Here is a 20,974-nt window from a genome sequence, read left to right as displayed (position 1 = left end):
AAATCCTTCAATCTATGTTCAGTGGTAAACTCTTCCAGCTATTCCAGTGCTACTTGTTGGTGTGAATCTTCCTACACAGAAAACCCCAGTTATCCTCAACTCTCTTCCATCAAGTCAGCCACTACTTTGAGGTTCTGACCAAAACATTACCTCTACAGATATATCAGTGTCCAAGGAAAGATCCAGATTCATGGAGCCTTAAGCAGCTCTTAACATGTGAGATTTCCCTTATGTTCCTGTTTAAACCCACTACAGAACAGCTTGACTGCTTGGGGGGGGTGTTGAGATGAGTTCAGAGCTTCCCTGACCAAAAGCAGTGACTTCTCAGAAACACAGCTTTGCCTCAAAACAAATATTACAGATCAGTTTTATTGCACAGCAGCTTGATGAATTATAGGAGACTTCAAGCACCACACAAAAAAATTGTGATGGTATTTCAAAATCATTCCTTTTCTTTCACCCTTTATTGCATTTTTAGTCAGGGAAAAACATGTACTTTGGAAGAGCTTCAGCATGAACCAAGCTTTTCAGAGGAAGAAACAGAATGAACAGGTCTCTACTGAAGTCTAATTTTACAACAGGAGAACGATACTGTGGACAAGGTAACAGCAATAAGACCATATGGTGATTGTAGCATTAAAAACTTGAAATTCAGTTGTGCACTGAATTCTATGGGTTATTAGGGTTTTTTGCTTGAATTTTGTTTGAGTTTTTTCACTTTTTATGGGAGTCAAAGAGTTTTAAAGAGCTGTAAAATACTAACAAAACAAATTACAAATATTTTTTTTCATCCACAAGACAAAGATATACCTAGATTCCAAGGTGACACATGATATTCAGAAATTCTTTTTTCCAAAGAAATGGGCTGAGATTTTGGGTGGAAAAATGTAGAACTGTCATTTTTCCCTCAGTTACTGGCAAGGAATGTCAATTTCTGACTACATCAACTAGAAAAGAAAGCTGATATCCTCTACTTAAGGACCAGCAAAAGGAAAGGAAATCCCATTGGCAAAATCTCCTCTTAAGTAAACTGGTCACTTCCTATGGTTGTTAAAGCGTGTGGTATCACCATATGTGCTTTTATGCCTGTATCATCTAACCCATTTATCTTTTTAACAACACTAAAATACTGATAAACAATCGACATTATACTTTTAGTGTGGAATACATAACATTAAATCCATCCAGTCTTTTATCTGAGAAAAAATTAATTTGAAAATTGAAAAAAAGTATGAAATCTAATACCCTATTGCCAGAAAATCCAATAAATTCTAAAAGTCGGAGGATCCTTCCTGGTAAAAGTGACAGCATCTGAAATATATTTAAAATAAAAGAATAATTAAAATGTGTACACTTAAAAAACTAGTTAGATTGCTATAAATGTGAACCCAAAAAGCTGGCTGCTATGTTAAATGCTATTACACATTAGTAAAAAGTAAAACAGAAAAGATTTTGGAAGTAAACATGCATGCTCAGCATTTTGATGACCAACTAGCATGAAAGTAGACAGAGTCCAGCTGTGCTTCCTTAGATAATGACAGATGTTTCTACCTTCAGCTGGTCAGAATTGCTTGAAAACTGTGGAATGGAATTCCTAACTATTTTAGTATTACTTAGAACCTACAACTGTCATCTTCCTTTTCCACTACTCCATTTTATTAAGAGTCCCAAAGAAGCTTTACTTGTTTTTCCTGTGGGAGCACTGAATCAGCAGATCAGAGAGCATAATGGTTTTAGAAATACTAGCCTCTGCTATAATCTTTCAGCCCTCTATTATAGGCATTTTTGTTCCCTCTGTAACTGCATCCTCCACAACAGAAAATGTAAAACACCATAACCACCTTTCCAATGAACCTTAAGAAGCAGGTCTACCTGAGGGTCCGTTTTTAAAACGCTCTGTTCACCCTAATACATTCTGCCTATCAGACACTTTTTCTGTTAAGCCTCCTACTGAGAAGGCTCCATGAAGAATAGCAGAGGTCAGAGCATTTATGAACATAGTCGCTTGAATTTTAGAGTGTGGCGCAGACAGACCTGAGTTCTTCCGATCATACTTAAAATTGGCCATCACCAATCAAGAATGATACAGAAATTAACATACTGACAGAAATCAATTTTCACCGTTGCCATGAGAGATGTGCAACTGTAACAAATTGTAAAGAAAATGCAATTTTCTTTTACACAAACTCAGTAAACTATTTTTCATTCTTCTAACTATAATTACCTATATGAATCTAGAGTATGTCACTGAAGCAAAAGAAACGGATATATGGGGGGGGGGGGGGGGGGGGGGTTAGAATTAAACAATCACTCCAGCTATTCTGCAACCACAGTGTAAGCATCTTTAAAAATCCTGCTACACACAGGTAGATGCAGGTGCTTTTTCACTTCAGAAATACATACATTAGTTATTCCTAGAGAATGAAACAGTTCAGAACAAACTAGTAAAAACAACCCAGAAAGCAGGCATGCCAGAAATTGCAGCTGGTTTCATATTGCATAAAGCCTCCAAAGCCTGTATCTCTACTTTACAAACATGTAAATGTTAAATCAGTTACAGTACTGTACACAAAAAGACAGTCCTACAGAATTATCCCAATTCCCTTTCTGTAGTGGAAGAAGTCATACCAAGTTGAATGCTCCAATTCCAAGTTTTACTCCTCCTTCAAACTGGTAGTAGGTTTCATTTTTACTTTTGCTCCCCTGAGTCATCTGCAGCACCTGATGACATTCCCTTGAGATGGAGAAAAATGAGGGAAGGGGAAATATGACACAGAAATTTTATTAGTGACTATGATTGATACAAAAATATTCCTTTCTATTTGGGGGGCATTAATGCAACTTCAAATGCTTAAATTAATGTTTTTTAATAGCTTACTTGTATATTTGGTAACTTGTCCTAATTTTGAGGCCACCTTTGATAAAGTTGATCATGTTTTCATCCTGGAAGAGAAAGATTTAACTCTAAAATGTTGCGCATTCATATTACACATAACACATACATAAAAACCCTCCAGCTACATTTACATTCATTTATAAGCTAGTGCCATAAGAATCACTGTAAATGTTTTTCAGTTACCAGATGCATATTTAAGACTGAAGTTAACACTTGCTCTAAGTTGTCCAGGAAACATTTCTTTGGTGCATGTTACAAATTTTAAAACTGAAGAGAGAGGTGAAAAGGAGAGTCAAAGTGTTCCTTTGAGTAGAATTTGCAATGTATATAAATGAACCAAGATAGCTCTCCACCAGATGGTGCTGCAGGAGGTCTTTTAAACACTTGGAAATGGTGATTCTGACATACACAAAGATGCCTAGGGAAACCAGCAGAAGACAAACTGAAGAACCTCTTGAACAGATGATATTCCATTATTAATTAAAAGTAACTTGATGTATTACTCAATTTACATGCTTATTAACCTCTAGAAAAATCAAAACAAAGCCACAATGTACTTGTCATCAAAACTAAATTCCTGAAAAGCAAGACCTCATCAGTTCAACCGGATGAATGTTTTTCTCCTAGAATTCACACGGAAGAACATGTGCTGGCATTTCAGAAATGCACATTTAAATACTAAGGGACAGTATATACAACGTGGAAAATGAAAAAGCACCAAAAAAAGTGCCTCGGAACGGTGAACTAAAGGAAATTCTGGCTTCCATAAAAGGAGCACCATTTCAAAAGACCTCATCTGTCTTGTCTGCAAGTCTAAGCACCCAAATGAAAGTGTATTTAGTACAAGAACTCTATTTCCCTCTGAGTGGTTACATTTTTGTTATCATCACCATCCTAAGATGAACCATCATCAGCCAAAGACGAAAAATATGGAATATAGGGCAGCACAGCAATCAGCAGAGTGGGGCATTACAGTCAAAAGCAATTAAGACGTGCTGTTTTAGCGAAAATATACATCTAAGGGGTTTTTTTATTATTTTATACAGTCCTAACTCACCTCCTTCAACAACTTTTTCAAAATTCTTTTCATGGTTAAAACAGACCCCACCCACCAAAAATAAAAAGCGTTGCTTCCATTTAGTCAATAAAGAGGCAAGCAAGCTATAGGTTTCCTATAGCATTCCATTAATAGTATTTACTGATACTTCTGGCCGAATACTGGATCAAGCAGTTTATAAGTATTCGCCACAGGAACTTCATCTGACATTAGTATCTATGTGCCTCACTTCTTTCTCATAATTTATACAGGAAGAGATTATCTAAAACACATTCAATAAATACTTGTTAAACACTCACTTATTTTGAAGAAGCACAACTGATTCCTGTTTTCAGCAATCAAATTCCAAGTTGAATTTGAAAACTCTGTAGCATGAAGTCCCTGAACCACAACCTAAATCAACAGCACCACACAATATAAAATACCAGATCTTTCTGTAAGCTCAAAATTGTTACCTCAGCAATGCTAAGGCATGTCCATTTTATAAACATTTGTTAGGGTATTATTCCTGACACCTTCTGCATAGAGAGCAAGACTAAAATGGAAATTACATGTGTGTACCAGCTGAAGTTATGTTAGTTGGAAAACATTCTACCCGTTCATGCAAAAAATGACTCATAGTTTCAAACACACACTTCCTCATACTGGAACATATTTTTGTATGAGCACAGGACACTGTTCAATGTGATGCAAACCATTTAAATATACCACCTTGTATAACACAGCAATACACCCTAGGATGATACCTTGGTATCTGAATATCATCTTTGGTTATTCATACAAAGAGAGAACTTTGCCAAGCAGCACAGGATTCACCATACTTTCAATCAGTGCAATGAAATAACATTCACTAGCAAAATAAATGGGTTTTATTATTCCATCTATTGTTGGAATGTTGTTTTACAAGTATTAATATCTCTCCATTACAGTCACACAAAATCAAAAATTGACTTTACCTGTACAAAGGTGAGAGCTGCTTTCTGTAATAAGCATTCAGCATAGCAGATTTCAGCATGCATTTCCTCTATATAAGAAAGAAAAGTTATTTACTATCAGCAAAGTCATTATCAATATTGGCTTCTTGGGGTCAATGGAACAAACAAAATGCTGCCAAGACAAGAAAAAGAAAAGAAAAGGAAAAAAAAAAGGCAAAATTCTGCTGTTGCCATTTCAGTAACTGTTCAGTAGTAGCTGTAACACACAAATCCCAACAGAATTCTTCTATATCCCTTGTTCTCAGACAAAACATTGTCAGAGCTGACCTCAGTCTATGGCAAAAGCTATTTCACATTGTGGTAGATGGTGTCCTGTACTTTTCATTGATTCTAAGTTTAACAGCCCACAGCAACTCCAGTCTTTCAGCCCTCTTTCCACATCTTACAAGAAGTTTCTGTAGATGAATGGTAACCCTTACGGAGGTTCAGGCATTTCTTACATCCACTGAGACATTATGAACAGGTTTTCACCAAATCATGCTTAACAAACTGAAAACCCCAGGCAGACTTTCTCTCTTCATGCAGCGCTAAAGTGCATTTGATTTGACACACATAACACAAGTAGCTCTGCACCCATGCTGCAAGACCAGCCACATGCACAAGGCTGCTGTATGTACAGTGCATACGTGGTGAGTTTGATGTGTCCAAGTATTAAAGAGGATTCTTGTGCCAGGTTAGAAAAAAATGCATACTTGATTCTGCCTGAATCAGAAATAGGAGATCAGCATTTTCAGAGCCATGAACAATGTACTGATACCATTTCCCAAAACACCTTAAGGCAAAACAGACAAGCACAAAACTTGTTAATATATTCAGATTCCAATGCAACTAATGACAAGGATTTACTCCTCTGCATCAATGATTCTTAAACTTTTTGAAGCTGTTATTAAGTAAAAAAAAAAAAAAAACGGAAATTTCCCTTCAGTCCTATAATGTGTTGTGAAAGGCATTCCTGTCTTAATTCATGCATGCCCAGAGACAAAAAAAATTAGGAGGAATTCTCCACTGAAGCTTTGCATTCAAACTAGAAAAAAAAAAAGATTATATACACGGTTTGCATGTTTATTATTGTAAAATACTATCAAGTCACAGAGTTAAGCATATTTATACACACTGGTAGGGGTAGTTTTGAGCTTTTTTCACTTTTTTATTTTAACTGTATAATTTAACCACTTACCTTCACTCAACTGATCCACTGTCTGTTTAGAAACTAGACTGGACAATGATTCCACCACGGTGCTCCTTTTCCTGAATCTAAATAAGTTGTGCATGGAAGAAAAGAAAGCCATATACATTTCAACACAAACCTGAATTTAATTCTTGGAATTCTTAATAATTTCCAACCAAAATTTACAGAGATTCTTAGCAAAATGATAGTTTGCCAACTTTTTCAATTCTTTCAGCAGTCTGAAGACTTGTATGCCCTTTAGGCTAAAAAGCCTATCCAACATTAAATGCATGCTTGCAAGTTCAATTAATTTACTTTATATGTATGGCAGCTTCAACTCTACTGCCACTCACCAGCTGCAGAGATGTCTCTGATGCTGGGCAAGACATATGACCCGGACTTCAAAGTTTTATGAATTGCTTTTTTCTGTTTCTTAAACTTGTACTCAGAATCAGGATGAGAAAATTAAAAGGAGCTCTTTTTTCAACATAAATGCTTCAGTATTTTATGGTAGTTTATGGCAGATAAAATGTCAAAACAATCACATAGTTTCCTTCCAAGAGATCTCCACTGTACATGTTTTAATTCCAAAAACTAATTTTTGGCAACAAATTACAAACAACTCAGCTTTACAAAGAAGCTAGAGAAACAATTCTTTATTTAGAAAACGAATGCATTCTGCAAACCAAGGAGTCACTGATTATAAATACTAAGCATTAGCTTATCATTTGTTCACACTACTCTTCATATTGACAATTGTGGGATCCCAACAACAAGATTATGACACTACACATTAATATAATGCATACAAGAATTAAGGTATGCATATTTATGCTAATTCTTCATCTTTGAATGTTTAATTACCTTTCTCTTGCCTTTTTATGAGTTTTGTGACAGACTAGACTAGTTTATATCCTGCAGAGATGAAATCCTGTACTGCAGCTGTCTAGATGGACATCTAATCTTCAGACACACTAAACAACATAGTTCAGATGAAACTGCAAATTGATAGCACATCTGGAAAAGATGCAGAAACTGCTCACACCTTTTCTTCTTCAGATAGCATCTTATAACATTTTCTCATTTCTTTTCTTTTTTGCCATGGCTAAGATGATGATGTTAAATGTCTAAACTAATATTTAGCAGTAATTTCTTAAATCATTGTGATAAAATATAGCCTAACCAATATGATGATGAACGAGTAAAGCAGAAATGTTTTCTATTTTTGTCAGAGGTTTGTTAAAACTTTAGCTTTCACAACCCATTTTCTAAGTTTTTTTTGCTGTTCAAAGGAAGACCAGAAGCCAAATGTTCAGTTGAGATGATTTCTGATGTGAATAGTAGCTCTTTCATTTTAAGGCAAACTAAACAATTTGTACAACAATAAAACAACTTATTTGGTTTTCAGAAGAAACCTTAGTATAAGCTTAATTGTATTAGACTATTGGTTCATCCTTTGGAAATAACTTTTTTAAAAAGACTGTTTTCATGCTGAGAGAGAAAATTCAAAATATAGGCTTTTAAAGTGTTGGAAAACAAAAAGTCACAGTTGTCAATAGCTCAGACATTTCAATCATGTAATGTCAGCTGATGTGTAGGTTTACACAGTGAACCAACCTTTAGTGGTAATTAATACCTAAACAGAACAAGTCTGTTGTTTCCACAATATCATGTGGAAAAATATCCTCACCAGTAATAATTGTGTTTATTTTACATCTTGTATTTTATCTCTACCTTTACAAATTTAGACCACTATCATACAGACAAGAGTCTGCTTCAAAAGCATACAGAGAACTGGGGTATTTCACAAAGAATGCTTATCGGATTTAGTATCTCATAGTGGTTGGGCTTGCTTGGGCTTACCTTTGGCAGGTTTGCAAAGCATCCTTCATAGTAGAAATCCCCATTTGTATATCCTGCTGTTCAAAGGTCATTGCAGCTTGCATAACTAAAATAGTACTGTATCCAAGTGCATGGTACATACTATCTTTGGACCTAGGGAAAACATGAATCTTGTGCATTTAAGCAACACTTTACAATGCAATACAAAATTAAATGCAGAGGCACTTGTATTAATTTGTGAAAAGACAGAAGAATAAGCAGGAAAGTAACAGACCTGAGAATATAACCTAGCAATATCACCTTCTAATAAGCTTGAGTTTAACTACAGCTAAGTTTAAGGGATAATATCCCTGGCCTACCACTTCCTCACTTGAGCTCTCCTACCACTTCCTCTCTTGAGCACTAAAAGCAAACACTTGATAGCTGTGTCATCCTCCTCATGTTTCATTTAAAGCTGTCCTTGAACTTGTCCATACAACACCAATACATCATCCTTAATTCTTACTAGCACCAAACTGCAGAGTGAGAACATTACTCCATTCTATCAACATGGGCTACACATCCCTCTTGTCAACATGCCCCTCAATATCACGTGCTCCTTTCAGACACAGACAGGGGAACAGTGGATGGAACTCAGACACCAGCCCTAAAGATCAGCCACACAGACTGCCTTTCCACAAAGTCACAAATAAGACAGGTTTCACCTATGACCCTTTCCATATTCTTTAATTCCCTATGTCTGCACTGCCATGCCTTTTTTGTCAGTGGAGAAAAGGCAACAGGAGATCAAGAAGAATTAGTCAGAAGAACAAGATCGAAAGATGAGCTTAATGATAAACACCAGACTCAAACATAACATGAATCACAGTGAAAAGAGTATTCTGGAGTTTTGTTCCAATTTTTCTGTATTGTCAAAAGCAGTTTCATTGTCCAAATTATTTGATCAAAGATCCACTGAATAGGGTCTTGCTGCCCAGTTTTTCTCCTCTGTGCAAGGAAAGACAGCTTGAAAGATAAATTCTAACATAACAATTCAGTGCTTCATCAACAGTTTTTGAGATTGTTTTAATGACCCAAAAAGTAAATTAAAAAACCCCAAATATGGAGAAATGCTTTCAGATAAAATAGAATAAATTAATTCTAGTATCTTCAGAGGCTTTAAATTAATCTTCAGGTACTAGATATTGTCTGTTTACAACAACTTCAGGAAATATTAGAATCTCACCATGGACGAAGCAGTTCCAGTGCTTCAGAAAACTTATTATTTAGAAATAAGTTCAATGCCATTGAACATTCTTCCAGAGCACACTTGAGATCCATCTTAGATGCCCTAAAAAACAGATCCTTAGTTTACTCAAACTGTAAACATAAACAAACAAAAAAGTATTTTCCTTATGTAACACAGGTCTTTTGTGGTGACTCTCTTTTATTTAGTTCTCAAAATTTAGCTTTTCAAAACCAAATCATACACTTAACACTTTAGCTATGTTACACAGGTGCAGCCTCTGCTTATTTAAGCAATGCTCATGGCTTTGTCCTCTTATTCTTACTGGAGAAATTCTCAAAATTTATCACTGTGCCCAAGCTCTCAATCTTTCCTATCAGTACAAATGCTCTTCCAGACTCTATTCATATCAGAATCTCAAAAGAGGTCACAAGACAATATTTTCATTAAAAAAAGCAGTAAAGAGACAGTCATTCAGCAAACAGGTATACTACAAATAGTCCTGTCAGAAAACTTGTAGATATGCCAATAGCTTTTGTTTGTCCTAATTCACTTCAAGTAAAAGCACTTGCACTTGCTTAAGAAGAAGCCATTACAACAGATCCATTCTTTGACCAGTCCTGCCTGAAATACTCAGGAGTACTTACAAATTATTCTATGGGCCAAACTGGGGACAAACTGACAATCATGCTAGTGACATACAGCTAGAAGCTACACAGCCATCAATGTGCACAGCTGGATCTGGAAAAGATAATCTCTCTACAGCTTTAAAACAACAGGTTTAAACTAGATAATGGGCTTTCTCCAAGTAAGGTTAAGTGGTAAGCAGTGGTAAGCAACAGATCATGTCAATGAGATAAATATTTAAGTACTGACCAGAAGAGGAGGAATTTAAGAAGAGATCAACAGAGGAGTGCAGCTGCTCTAAATCTAACAGTAACACACACACAAAACAAAGAGAGACATGGATACGAAAATATGACTTGCCAGGGGGCTTTTTTTACCCTCCAAAGAACAGTGTAAAAAAAAAAGAAAAAATACTTGCTTATAAAACCCAGAATTTTTTAAACTACTAAATCTTATTAGCTAATTGCAGGAATGCCATCTACTAGCAAAAAAAAAAAAAAAAAAAAAAAAAAAAAAAAAAAAAAAAAAAAGACAAAATACGTATTTTTTAGCTAGATTTAAAGGCTGATTTTCTTCCTAGTACACAAGCAAGGACACAAGATAACACATTATCCCTATCCCCTGTGTGTTCCCATGCTTCTGTATCTTCTTTTCACATTTGTGTTTAACAAAACTATTTCACTTGGTCCATGCCTAGTGAGATTAGTCCTTTTATTTGCTCTGCCTTTCCTGCTAGGAAGAATGGGTTAGCTGCTTTCAAAAGGTTTTCAAGAAGGTAAAAAAAAGGAGTGGGAGGAGAGTGGGGGAGGAAAATTTCCCTTCCTTTAAAAACCAAATTGGCACTAGCTGTCTTTAGTAAAATAAAAAAATAAAAAAACCACCATCATCACCACATCAGTAACTGAAGTTCATATCTACTAGACAGCAAGAATGAGTTTTCATTTTTTCACACTTGCACACTACAAGTGTGCAAGGACTAGGACTAAAGCAGTGCCCTGTTCCAAGTCTCTTCGCATACAAATGCCAGGGTCCATATTAAGGTGAGTGGAATCTTCAAAATTACAGAGGACAAATGGCCCTTTTGGTCCTCTGCCCTTTGCAGGCGTGATTACTAACTTTGTGGTGGGCCAAGAACTCCCTCAACTATGGGAAAAGAAAAACCCCAAGTGAAGCAATGTTCTGTTACATAGAGTATGGAGAATATGAACAGTCATCTGAAGTCAAGAGAGGGATGAGAATGGTAAGCAAGACATGTAAGAACTACATAGTTCATAAAACAATCTGAGGGAAAGCAGATCACTGGTAACTGCAGGTAATTTAACAACTAATGACTGTGTATACACTTAGTTTCAAAATATTTATGTTCAGCCTCAAAACTGTATGCTTCTCATGTGAGAAGCAACAGCGGAGAAATTGTGTTACAGTACTCTACCACTGTAGCATTTTTCCAAAGACAAGGATCAAGGTGGAAGTGCAATGTTTTGTTTCCAACTGCTTTACTAAGCCTCATCTTAGTAAAAAGAAATAAATTTTCTGTACTTGCATGTTGTAAATCTGCAGACTTCCTACCCTACATTCAGAAACTGCTGTAACCATGCCTGGACAGAAAATTGAATCTTTATTTCATTTAACACACACATGGACATGATAGCATTTAAGCTGCTGGTGTGGATTGTTTGCCATCAGGATCTCAAATCCCATACCAGCAGCTCGAGCAACACCACAGTACATATCAGTATTTGTAAAATAGTTCCATAAACGAGGGTCCTTAAACAACCTGGCACTGTGACAAAACTATGTTTTCCTAGTTAAATGGGTAAGCAGCAGATTGCTCCAGCACCTGGCTATCACATTTTTCCCCTCTGTTACAGACTAGTTACCCTGATACTGCTTATATGAGACCAAAGTCTGCAGACAATGCAAACAGTATTCCTTAGGTTACTGCATTTACTGTTCCCTGCATCAAGCATGCTTATGAAGTTACTCTGCCACTTCATAACTGGGAAGCTAGTTTTCTCAAACTGTTATTTCTGATAAGTGAATCATATTCTCTATCAGAGAATTCCTCATTCCCGTTTCATTACTCTTCACATGTATTTTCTGTTTTCCTACATTCTGCAGCAGAGCAACTTAACCAGAAGGATTTATTTCAACTCAGATTCATAACTTGATACCAAAATAGTCAGAAGAAAGGAGCACACTGACTCAGAAGTAACTTGGCTATCTTCGCTGGTATTTCTATAAGAAGGCTCAGAATAAGCACATTTCCGCTTCTACTCCCAAAACATTACAAACCAATTTCTACAGCAAACTACCAGACTGATGAACAGTTCAGTCAGTAGTGCTGACTCACACTCTCTTTCTGACTCATGTTGTTTTTTCTCTACCTCCACATAGTTTTCCTGGAATGGAAACTATACATTTTAGAACATTGGATGAGCATATTCTTTAATTTACCCCAGAGCAGATTAGATTAACACCACGTCAGTAATATTATTATGGATTTTACACTTAGTGATATTACTATGGATTTTACACCTGGTGTAGTGGTTTAACCCCAGATGACAGCCAAGCTCCAAGCAGCTACTCACTCATGACCTCACCAGCAGAACAGGGAGAGAACTGGAAGGGTATAAGCTGGAAAACTCATGGGTTGAGATCAAGACAGCTTAACAGGGAAAGCAAAAGCCACACGCAACAAGCAAAGCAAAATGAGGAACTAATTCACCGCTTCCCATGGGCAGGCAGCCATCTGCAGCATAGCAGGGACCCCAGTCACAGGTAATAGTGACTTGAGAAGACAAACACCATCACTACAAATGTCTACCTTTTCTCCTTCTTCCCCCAACTTTATATACTGAGCATGATGTCATATGGTATAAAACATCCCTTTGGGGCTCAGTTTTGAGTCTCCTGTCCCCGCTGTGTCTCTCCCCAGTCTCCCAATACACGGAGTCTCCTTGCCAGTGTGACTACATGAAAAGCAGAAAAGACCTTGCCTTTCAGGACATGTAAGTCCTGATCAGCAGTAACAGAAACATCTCTATATTACCAACCCTTTGATCAGCACAGATCTGAAACACAACCTCATACTAGCCACTGTAAAGAAGGTGAACTGTATCCTAGCCAAAACTTACATTTATTCCACACCCTTCATGTCACACCAAGTTTCATGCTTCCCAATATACCTATTCATCTATTATAATAACCTTCCTATCTATTAGAATAGAGAATCTACTAGAATAATCTTCCCTACTTATCTATTTTGATAGATATACAGACAGACATTCCTCTAGTCTGTGTAACACCTCTGTCAAATATTCCTAAAACGTCCACAAAAAAAAGTTTGTTGGATCCATGCAGTTGGCCTTCACTCTTGCTAACAGCGTTCCAACCAGGCAGCAATGTCTTGCCACAACTTAGCAGCCCAGATGGGCTCATCCCTAGGCTGCCAGTCATTCTGCTTTCATTGCTGCCACCATCCCCACAGGGCCACCCTCCATGAATCAGTACAGCTTAAAAAAAAAAAAAAAAAAAAAAAAAAAAGCATTGTCTATTTCTCTCCTTCAGCAATGTCTAAGGGCAACTGGATGGCTTTCACCTCTGCATATCGACTCAATTCATGTTCTCCTCCAGCAATTTCTGTGACCTGTCATAGGTGACTCCATACAGCTGCCTTCCCACAAGACAGAAGGATTCATCAGTAAACACAGCATACTGCTTCTCAATTTCTGGGAATTCATTGTATTGTAGGGCCTCTTCAGCACAAGCCTGCTGAGGTTCCAAAAATCTTTGCCTTCTGGCCAGGCCATGATTAATTCTAAGCTTCCTGGACAACAAGGGTTTCCTATCCAAACCCCTTATGGGATCAGTGCAACCTCTTTACTCCATACAGCACCTGCTGCATGATGATCTTCTGCTTTCTTTGAGCATCAAATTCAAAGCAGGTAACTGTGGTGCCAGAAGCTGTGTTTCAGTAGCAATCATCTCTGAAGCAGCTAAGACATTTTGAAAGCTGCCAGCATCTCCTTTTCTGTTAAGAGTACAGGGGGCTTCAGATCCTCTATAAGCTTAGCACCAAAAACCTAGAGGTCAGCCTCAAGACTCCCCTGGTGCTTTCTGCCAGAGGCTCCAGATAGGTCCATTCTCTCTAGCTGTAATAAAATTTTTACATCTTGCTATGTTCAGACTGGCCCAAGGGCTATGGCATGAACTATTTCCTACCTGATTTTTTCAATGGCTTGTTGTTGCTCAGGGGGCTCAATTTGAAGTCATCCTTCTTCCAGATCACTTGATAGAGAGGGCTTACAAGCTGACTGCAAATTGGAATGTGCATTTTCCAAAATCCCACAACACCTAAAAAATCTTGTCTTTTTCTTGTTAGTTGCTGGAGACATCACTGTTATGTTAATAACAGCCATTGGTATCTGACAGTGCCCATCTTGACATTTGATTCCTAAAAGCTGGATCCCTTTACCCTATCCTGTTTTATGGCAAAAACAGCTTTTAGAAGGATTGGATTGTTTTCTTCCTTTGCTCAAAAATTTCTTCTGCTGTATTTTCTCACAAAATGGTATCACTAATACATTACAGGTGTTCCAGAGCTTCACACTGTTCCAGTCTTCATCAGTCTGTGGCAGATGATACAGCTGTGTTTCTTTTCCACCATGCACTATGCACAAAGCTCTAGACAAAAACAAACTATATCCTCTCTCTTGAGAAAGAGAATACCTGCTGTCAGTTACTGAAATACATGCCCACACAGATGGGGAATATGACATATTCTCTCTGAATTGCTGGAGCTCCTGAGTCAGTTCACGAGTTAGCTTCTCCACAGATGCTATGACAGAGGAAGGAATACTTCTTCCTATTTTTTTTTTATTATTTTCATGTTGTTTTCATATGACCTGAGCTGCGAAATTGCACCAACTGATATTGGTGGTGCATCATCTTTCCAAATTACTGTTGTCAAGAGGTTCATGTGCCCATGCTGCACTCCAGAAATTTCTGCCACATGGGTAATTGACACAAAATGTTGTCTGGATCTGTGGGGACTTGGGCATTGTCCATGTCAAAATACATAATTTTCTGAACAGTTAATTCCCTTAGGAATTGGCTCACTTTCCCTATTGCAGTCCATTTGCCTGAATTACATATATAATCTTTACAGGGATACCTTTGCCCATCTCACTTGATAAGAATCGCCACTTGATAAGAATCACCTCCAGAGACTAAAGACTTGTGTCTTTTTCTCCACTGCTTTGTTAATGGCTGGATCCTCAGCAAGTGATCTCACCCTGGCCTCCTTACCCTCTCATTCCACACTGTTAGCTCCACTGCCCCCGCCAGCAGATTGCCAAGCAGTAACACACTCATGGATGACAGCTGAAATCTTTTTGTGTCTCCTAGAGCTGACTCCTGTGATCACCTTGAAAATGGCGCTGAAAAATCGCCCTTGTGATGGTTCTGCCGCATCATCTTTACTCCCCTTGTCCTTGACTGTTTTTGCTAAAGCGTTTTGACTGGGTGATTTTCGTACATTGATTCTGCTACTGTGCAGGGGCCACTGACACTAGCCCATGTTGATTCTCTGCTTTAGTGGTTTCAGTGGCAGTGCCACAAGTCAGTGGGACTGGAGCAGTCACAGTGTCTTTCAAGTGGCTGGAGCATCTGTAGGGCTTGTTGTCGTCTCACTGTCATATTTAGAGACCTTCTTTCTTTTCCTCCTGCAGGTACTAAGCAGTGCTGAACATCATGACAGAACAATTTTTTTTCAATATTTTACTAGCTTTTCTTGATTCTGCACTTGTTCAGGAGTAAGGCACAAGCATACCAAAGGTGCTCACTGTCCTAGGTACTAGCCCATACAACCCCAAATGCCCTGTCATTCTGAATTATTCAGCTTCTGGGCAGATCTCTGAGTAATGTTTTCAGTTATCTGCCTGACCTTAAACAAGACCTGCACCATACACAACAACATGCTGGCTACTAGCAAAAAAACCCGCAGCTGGTTTCAAGGGCAGTTAAAGGACATTGAAAAATCTTTAGAATCTTGACTAGTATAACCAGCCTGGAAGACTCCTTTCAGGCAGTAGTAGAGAATACTGACACTGGCACTATACAGAATGTTTATATACTTCCTGAGGAAGATCTTTCCCTTTGCAGCAATGAATTGGTGCAAGAAAACTTAATATTGAATTAATTGTCTATGTTCCACCATATGAAAAGGAGTAACTATCTTGTTGTCAGTCTTGAACAGCCACAACACTACCTCCTAATGGCAAATAACAGTTGATTTAGAACAGCAGAATCTATTCCATAGTTCCATTTTCTCAGCTACAAGGCTCTGGGTATTTCTGTACACTGCTCTACTTCAACTTCACTGATCCCTTGGAATGCCCAAGAACAGTGGTAATTTTAAATCTTTTTACTTGATAGGATCCCTCTTCTCTTCCCTCCATAGTCCCCCTCCAAGGGGACTATGTGCAGACCATACTATGCTTAGTCCACACATGTGGACCTGGCTGTGTACTTCCATGTGTGCTCAGCATAAAATAAACTCAAATCCAGCCCTGTGAGGGCTGAAACCCACTGTCTCCTTGGAAGACTTTCTCCCAGCCAACATCAAAAGCTGTACTAAACTACAGTATCAAAGGTCACAGTTTACAGATCACAGAGATATTATTAAATCTCACTTCATGTTCACATCTTGCATAGCTTTACATTGCCAAAATGCACTTGATGGCCTCTTGCCTGGTTTTAATATATAGCAAAGATCCAAAACATTTGAAAAACTGTCACACATTACTACTCTTTCTTTGGATTCATTTGATCCAGACACCTTGTATTACTGTAGTAAAAGTCTTTTCCAGGCATCATTCTTTTTGCTATGTTTTAATTTTAAACTATGCTTCAGATTAGAAGTATGTCACTAGGACAAGAATACTAACATTCTTAATTCTGTAACATTTAAAATCCATACACTAAGAAAAAGGAAGTTGTTGAGGAACAGGTTCTTTGTTGTTGATTTCTGTCAGTCTTCAAACACTCAAACACGGGAAATCTGTCATAGTCTACTGTTACTTTGGTCTCAGCGAAGTGGACAGAGGCATCCTTTACTACTTGGCAGAGACTGTTTTACAGAGCCAGGCTTTCTTTCTGCCTAGTTCTGTAAAATACTAGTACAAATCCCGTATCTCTTACTTTGTTCAACTATTTTATCTTCCATCAACATATCAATCCCCCTTGTGATTCAACAATATCTTTCCTCCGTAAAGTGTCATATTCTTTCAATAAACTTTAGTTAGAAAAAGCAATCTCTGTCCCTGTCTGGGGGTAACGGAAACATTTCCTTAAATAAACCATGTTTATTTAAGGAAACACTAATGAAGTATGTTCTTAGCATGTATTTAATGTTTGTCCAAATAGAGGGCAGCCCCCCATGCCTGAAAAGCCTGCGGGATTGGTTATCTCCTTGTGAACACTTTTTGATGGTTTCGTCCTTGAAACATGTATTTTAAGGCTGTATTTCATGTTTTTATGTGCACAGCTAACAACTACAAAGATATGAAATATCCAACAGGAACTACTTTCACATTAAGATCAGCATACACCCATGTGTATTCATTGTATCTGAACAACCACACAGAAAAGTCAGATATTATTTCTGCTATCTGGACATATTTCTTCAAATAACTTTCTTCATGTTTTGAAAGCACTGGACTCCTCACCATTAAGTTTGTAATTTGATAAGACAAATGGCTTTTGCATCTTACCCCTCACATCCATCACTCATATATGAGTTAACAGTAATACTCCAGTTTTCTGCCTAGTGCTGTGCCAAAATTTAGTTTCAATCACTTCTTAAGGGACAATTTTATCCACTTTCACTTTAGTTAGTTATTTGCACAGATGTAAAGTTGCAACACAAAACAGAAGGTGAAGTACTTGTAGGAGTACTACCTACCTACCACAGAGCAGTGGGTTGGACTAGTTCTCATGGCAAATCCCCACCAAGAGCATCATGAATAAAGCAAAATAATTTGTTACAAAATCCTACTGTGATACTCTGTCAGGTCTACATTTTATGTTCTAGTATGTTCTAGAGCATCCAGTGAAGAATGGCTGAAGGTAATACAATCCACTGATATAAAAAAAATGTTCAAAAAAACCCAAATGGGAATAGCTTTCAGTTGGATTTTCTTATACACGGGATTATTTATAAATTTCCCAAGTGAGAGACTTCTGTATGATTTGGTTCTAAACAAATACAAGGAGAAATACACAACCTTCAGGAACTATTCTTGTATCAAGTCCGAAACTAAGGAATTATCATGAATGTGCGTTATTCTGAGGGAGTACTGACATATGCAAGAAACTGCACACACACCTCAATCCCACATTATGCTAGACCTGGCACATGTCTTTTAGTATCTTGTTGGACAGGTACAGGACTCAGCCTCTGGAGGGCCATCAGACAAGCTTCATGAGGCTGAATTTTATTCTTTCACATATAGGCATGCTAGGCATGCCTCTTACCCAGATAATAATTCAGAAATGCAAAATCAAATTGAGTAACCTGTCTCACAGTTGAACATTTCTTGGTGCTAAGATATTAAAGCATATTACATCCTTGACATTAAAGGGATTGCAGTATTTTTAAGTGTCCAATAACATCCTTATGAACAAAAAGGATTCTTAAACCTTTCGTGTTAAAGTTTTCCTGGAGAAAATAAGATCACGTGATCAGTGTATTTTAAATGAAACCAGAAAAACTGTTACAAATTCTTCTATCATTTAATCTAAAACTCAGTCTTCAACACCACCTATAATCACACAACAGAAAAATGGCTAAATGCTATAAGAAAAATGCCTTAAGGCATACCACTAGGCATTTGAAATTATTTGCAATTGATATAAAGCAATTCAATCCTAGGCTATTATCATTAATACAGAAAGTCTGAAAACTTTAGCCAACTGGTCAGTATAGGGAACAGTAACTTATTTTACCCATGTATTAAATCCACTAGTCACCTCCACACCAAATTCTGCATTCATGATGCACATACCCCCTTTTATGAGAAGCATGAATTTTAGGTAAATAACTATTTATGGTAAGCACTGGAAAAAAAGTTCTTGCCAACGCAAGGCAGATTATTCCTTTGAAGGCTCACTGTCTTCACTGTTTCAGACCTTCACCAATGCATGCAATATTCTGTATGCTGAATGTTAATTTTAAAAAACCCAACTGTCAGCAAACATATGCAGTACTGTGCTAGCCACATTTGCAAACAGGCAGAGATTACTTTAAAAGCTCACTATAATAAAATGCATTCAATATCAGGCAATTTCTTAAAAGAAAGCAACAAACAAAAATAGTAATTAAAAAAAACCCACCAGAAAATGCACAACTGATGAACACCTCCTAAATGGTAATTTACTTTAAATTACTTTAGGTTACGTAGTTCAGTAGTCAGGCAAAACCATCAGAGTAACACACTTATTTTCACTTACTCCTCCCTTAGGAGTTCCTTTCACTGTATCTGAAATGTTCTACAGCAGAGAAAGACAAACAGCACTGTTCTTACCCAAGCCCTTCCTTGGTACTAGCTTCTATTTGAATTTTCGGACACACCTATGCACCCACGGAGCTGGTAATAGCACATGATGAAAACATCATGGTAGAATGCAATTCAGATCAGTGTTGTTGCACCTTCCTCCTCAACACTACATAACTATGACTTAAACAGCTAGTTGTAAATCTGCACCAGTGAATTTCTGGATCACTGCTGCAATACCAATGGATCTGCCCATATAATCCTTTGAATGATCAAGCCAACTCACTACTAGGGCACTTCCCTTCTCTTTAATAGCACTGGGGGTTTTGTTTCATTGTTTTGCGGGTCTGTTTATTGGGTTAGGATTTTCTAAATCATTTCTTCTCCCTCACCTTACAGCTGTGGCAGAAAATATGATGCAAAGCAAAAAGAAATAACTAGCTGATATTACACATTTGTACACATAAAGAGAAAAAAACACTGAAAACTATTTTTCTACAGGAACAGCTGTGGAAAATAAGTTGGAGCTCTCAGAAAAACAGAGAAAAGGGAGGATGTAACTAAGGGAGAAAAAAGGAGGTACCTGTTCCTATTGAAAACCAACTATTATTAAAATAATATGTACCAAAATGAGCTGTGAATGGCTTTACAGTTGTTATCTATACCTTAGCATTGTCAAAAAAGGTCAAGCTGATAGTTTTTCATAGACTACCAGAATTTCACTGAGAGAGAATTTTAATTGATCCACTGCTATACATTACCAGGTATAATGTTACGTGTAATGTAACAACAAGGCAAGGGCAAGGATGGCACATACACCTCTCTCTTACAGAAGCTGAGGGCAGGGGAAACAGTATTTTAGGGAAAGCGCTTGCCCTCTCTTTCTTTTTAGAGCTAGAAGTTCTGTTGTTCGCTCTTCTAAACTGAACAGATTTACCTACAGGTGACAATGTTTTATTTTAGTAGTTATTACTGCTCACAGCAGCAGAAATATTTGTAATGCCGTCTTACAAATAAAATGCATTAAAAGACCATCAAACAAAACAAAACTTTCTGTACAAGCAAAAATTCCGTCTTAGAAGTCTCATCTGATCTTGAAATTTAAATGTCCGATTATCATGTGTCAGGAGACATGTTTATTTGCTCTACATTCTGCATGTAAGTTTTGTTTGTGATCTCTAACTTAAGAGGGCATGCTTCTGGTCAGAAAGCAACCCAGCACCCACAGTGCTAAATTCCCTCTAAACTTAGCCAGCCCACTAGATTCCCTCATGGGAATCTAACAATTGACTACAAGAAAGTGATCAAGAGGTTTAGCTTCCAAATACTTTCATGACTGAGAGGGCAAGCAGAGATGATAAGGAACTTGCCTGGTGGTCTGTCTCATTTAAAACATGGATTTTGATTATCTACATACCTATTATCAATGCAGCATCTGAATACCACAAGAAAATACTGATTAGTGTATCCTCACATATTACACTACAGATGCAACAAAGCAACAGAATAAGCACAAATGAAGAAAATCTAAGCAAAGTTAACCATCTGCTTGAATCTCAAGTGCCACAGGATATAGTGCCAAGATGAAGCTCATCTTACTGGCTTGC

The 20,974-nt window shown here is 37.4% G+C and overlaps 1 protein-coding gene across 1 annotated transcript in view; it reads right to left on the bottom strand.

Moving 5' to 3' along the window:
• TTC39B (tetratricopeptide repeat domain 39B) overlaps positions 1–20,974 on the bottom strand; it is a 44,563-nt gene that overhangs the window by 14,718 nt on the left and 8,871 nt on the right. Inside the window, exons 2-8 of the mRNA XM_066338513.1 lie at positions 9,184–9,288; positions 7,980–8,111; positions 6,126–6,202; positions 4,910–4,977; positions 2,879–2,943; positions 2,629–2,734; positions 1,246–1,311 (exon numbers count right to left, since the gene is read on the bottom strand). Coding sequence (XP_066194610.1) covers positions 1,246–1,311; positions 2,629–2,734; positions 2,879–2,943; positions 4,910–4,977; positions 6,126–6,202; positions 7,980–8,111; positions 9,184–9,278 — 609 coding nt within the window. The 5' untranslated portion in view covers positions 9,279–9,288. The remainder of the gene's footprint in view (positions 1–1,245; positions 1,312–2,628; positions 2,735–2,878; positions 2,944–4,909; positions 4,978–6,125; positions 6,203–7,979; positions 8,112–9,183; positions 9,289–20,974) is intronic.

Source organism: Sylvia atricapilla, chromosome Z (assembly GCF_009819655.1).
Source record: "Sylvia atricapilla isolate bSylAtr1 chromosome Z, bSylAtr1.pri, whole genome shotgun sequence".
Lineage (NCBI taxonomy): Eukaryota > Metazoa > Chordata > Aves > Passeriformes > Sylviidae > Sylvia > Sylvia atricapilla.
This window is presented reverse-complemented; position numbering and strand designations above follow the sequence as displayed.